Source organism: Calidris pugnax, unplaced genomic scaffold (genome assembly GCF_001431845.1).
Source record: "Calidris pugnax isolate Ruff unplaced genomic scaffold, ASM143184v1 scaffold1633, whole genome shotgun sequence".
In the NCBI taxonomy this organism is placed as follows: Eukaryota; Metazoa; Chordata; class Aves; order Charadriiformes; family Scolopacidae; genus Calidris; species Calidris pugnax.
In genome coordinates, this window is record NW_015092081.1 from 1 (window position 1) to 2,446 (window position 2,446).

Consider the following 2,446-nt stretch of genomic DNA (forward strand, 5'->3'; position numbering starts at 1 on the left):
CCTGAAATGACGTGGAGTCAGGGACGGGACAGGGAGGAGCCCAGCGGGGATGCGGGGGCAGGGACAGGAGCGGGAGAAGCCCGGCGGGGGCGGGGACGGGACCGCGACGGGACCGGGAGGAGGCCGGCAGGGACGGGACCGCGACGGGACCGGAAGGAGGCCGCCGGGGACGGGACCGGGACGGGACCGGGAGGAGGCCACCGGGGACGGGACCGGGACGGGACCGGAAGGAAGCCTGAGATGACGTGGAGTCAGGGACGGGACCGCGACGAGCCCGGCGGGGACGGAGCCGCGACGAGCCCGGGAGGAGCCCTGAGATGACATGGAGTCAGGGACGGGAACGGGAGAAGCCCAGCGGGGACGCGGAAGCAGGGACGGGAACGGGAGGGGACCAGGAGAAGACCCCCAGGGACGTAGGGGCAGGGACGGGACCGGGAAGCGACCGGGAGATGCCCGGCCGGGACCGCGAAGCGACAGCGACTGGCCGAGCGGGACCGCGACGGGCCCGGCGGGGAAGGGACCGCGACTGGCCGAGCGGGGCCGCGACGGGCCCGGCGGGGAAGGGACCGCGACTGGCCGAGCGGGGCCGCGACGGGCCCGGCGGGGACGGGACCGAGACGGGACCAGGAGGAGGCCGGCGGGACGGGACCGCGACGAGGCGGCAGCGAGGCGACCGCGACGAATCCCGGAGGAACCCAGCGGGGGCGGGGACGGGACCGCGACGAGCCCGGCGGGTTACGCGACCACGACGGGACCGGGATGACCATAGCGGGGACGGGACAAGGACGGGACTGCGACGAGCCCGGCAGAAACGGAACCGCGACGAGCCGGGCAGCGAGGCGACCGCGACGAATACCGGAAGAACCCGGCGGGGGCCGGACGGGACCGCGACGGGACCGGGAGGAGGCCGGCAGGGACGGGACCGCGACGGGACCGGGAGGAGGCCGGCAGGTCCCTGTAGACCTCTGCAGACCCCTGCAGACCCCTATGAACCCCGACAGATCCCTAGAGAGTCCTGCAGCGCCCTGCAGACCCCTATGAACCCTTGCAGGTCCCTGTAGACCTCTGCAGACCCCTGCAGAACCCTACAGAGATTATCGAACTCCTACGAGCCATTATAGACCCCTGCAGATGCCTGGAGACACCTACAGAACCCTACGAACCCCTGTAGAACCCTGCAGAATACGCAGCCCCCTGCAAACCACTTATGAACCCCTATGAACACCTACAAACCTCTACAGATGCCTACGAACACCTGCAGACCCCCGCAGACCCCATGAGAACTCTGCAGAGCCCTGCAGAGCCCTACGAACCCCTGCAGACCGACGAGCCGAGCAGCGAGGCGACCGCGACGAATCCCGGAGGAACCCGGTGGGGACGGGCCCGCGACGGGACCGGGAGGAGGCCGGGGGAACGGGACGGCGACGGGACCGGGAGGAGCCCAGCGGGGGCGGGGACTGGACCGCCACGAGACGGGCGGGGACGGGCCCGCGACGGGACCGGGAGGAGCCCGGGGGAACGGGACGGCGACGGGACCGGGAGGAGCCCAGCGGGGGCGGGGACTGGACCGCCACGAGACGGGCGGGGACGGGCCCGCGACGGGACTGGCGGGGGCGGGGACGGGCACGGGCCCGCGACGAGACCGCCACGAGACCGGCGGGGGCGGGACCGCCACGAGCCCGGGAAGAAATCGGCGAGGGCGACGACAGGACCGCGACGGGAGAGAGCCGCAGGAGCGCGGCGCGGGACTGGGAGAGCGGCAGGAGCGCGGCAGGAGCGAAACAGAGGGAACGGGACACTGGCAGGAGCGCGGCGGGAAACGGGGCGAGCGACAGGAGCGCGGCGGGGGACGGGGCGAGCGGCAGGAGCGCGGCGCGGGACCGGGAGAGCGGCGGGAGCGCGGCGGGAGGGAAACGGAGGGAACGGCACACCGGCAAAAGCCCGGCGGGGACTAGAGAGCGGCAGGAGCGCGGCGGGGACCGGGAGAGCGGCAAGAGCGCGGCGCGGGACCGGGAGAGCGGCAAGAGCGCGGCGGGAGGGAAACGGAGGTAACGGCACACCGGCAAACGCCCGGCGGGGACTAGAGAGCGGCAGGAGCGCGGCGGGGACGGAGAGAGCGACAAGACCGCGGCAGGAGCGAAACAGAGGGAACGGGACACTGGCAGGAGCGCGGCGGGGGACGGGAAGAGCGGCCGGAGCGCGGCGCGGGACCGGGAGAGCGGCCGGAGCGCGGCGGGGGAGCGGGAGAGCGGCAGGAGCGCGGCGCGGGACCGGGAGAGCGGCAGGAGCGCGGCGCGAGACCGGGACAGCGGCAGGAGCGCGGCGGGGACGGAGAGAGCGACAGGAGCGCGGCAGGAGCGAAACAGAGGGAACGGGACACTGGCAGGAGCGCGGCGGGGGACGGGAAGAGCAGCCGGAGTGTGGCGGAGGACGGGAAGAGCGGCAG

At 74.0% G+C, this 2,446-nt stretch overlaps 1 protein-coding gene across 1 annotated transcript; it reads left to right on the top strand.

Moving 5' to 3' along the window:
- Positions 1-317: 317 nt before the first annotated feature.
- On the top strand, positions 318-2,382 carry LOC106900224 (collagen alpha-1(I) chain-like; the record flags this gene model as incomplete). Its single annotated transcript, XM_014962218.1, has 3 exons — positions 318-1,051; positions 1,242-2,048; positions 2,166-2,382. Coding segments are annotated over exons 1-3 (1,758 nt in total), but the record flags the coding sequence as incomplete, so codon positions are not given.
- Positions 2,383-2,446: the final 64 nt, after the last annotated feature.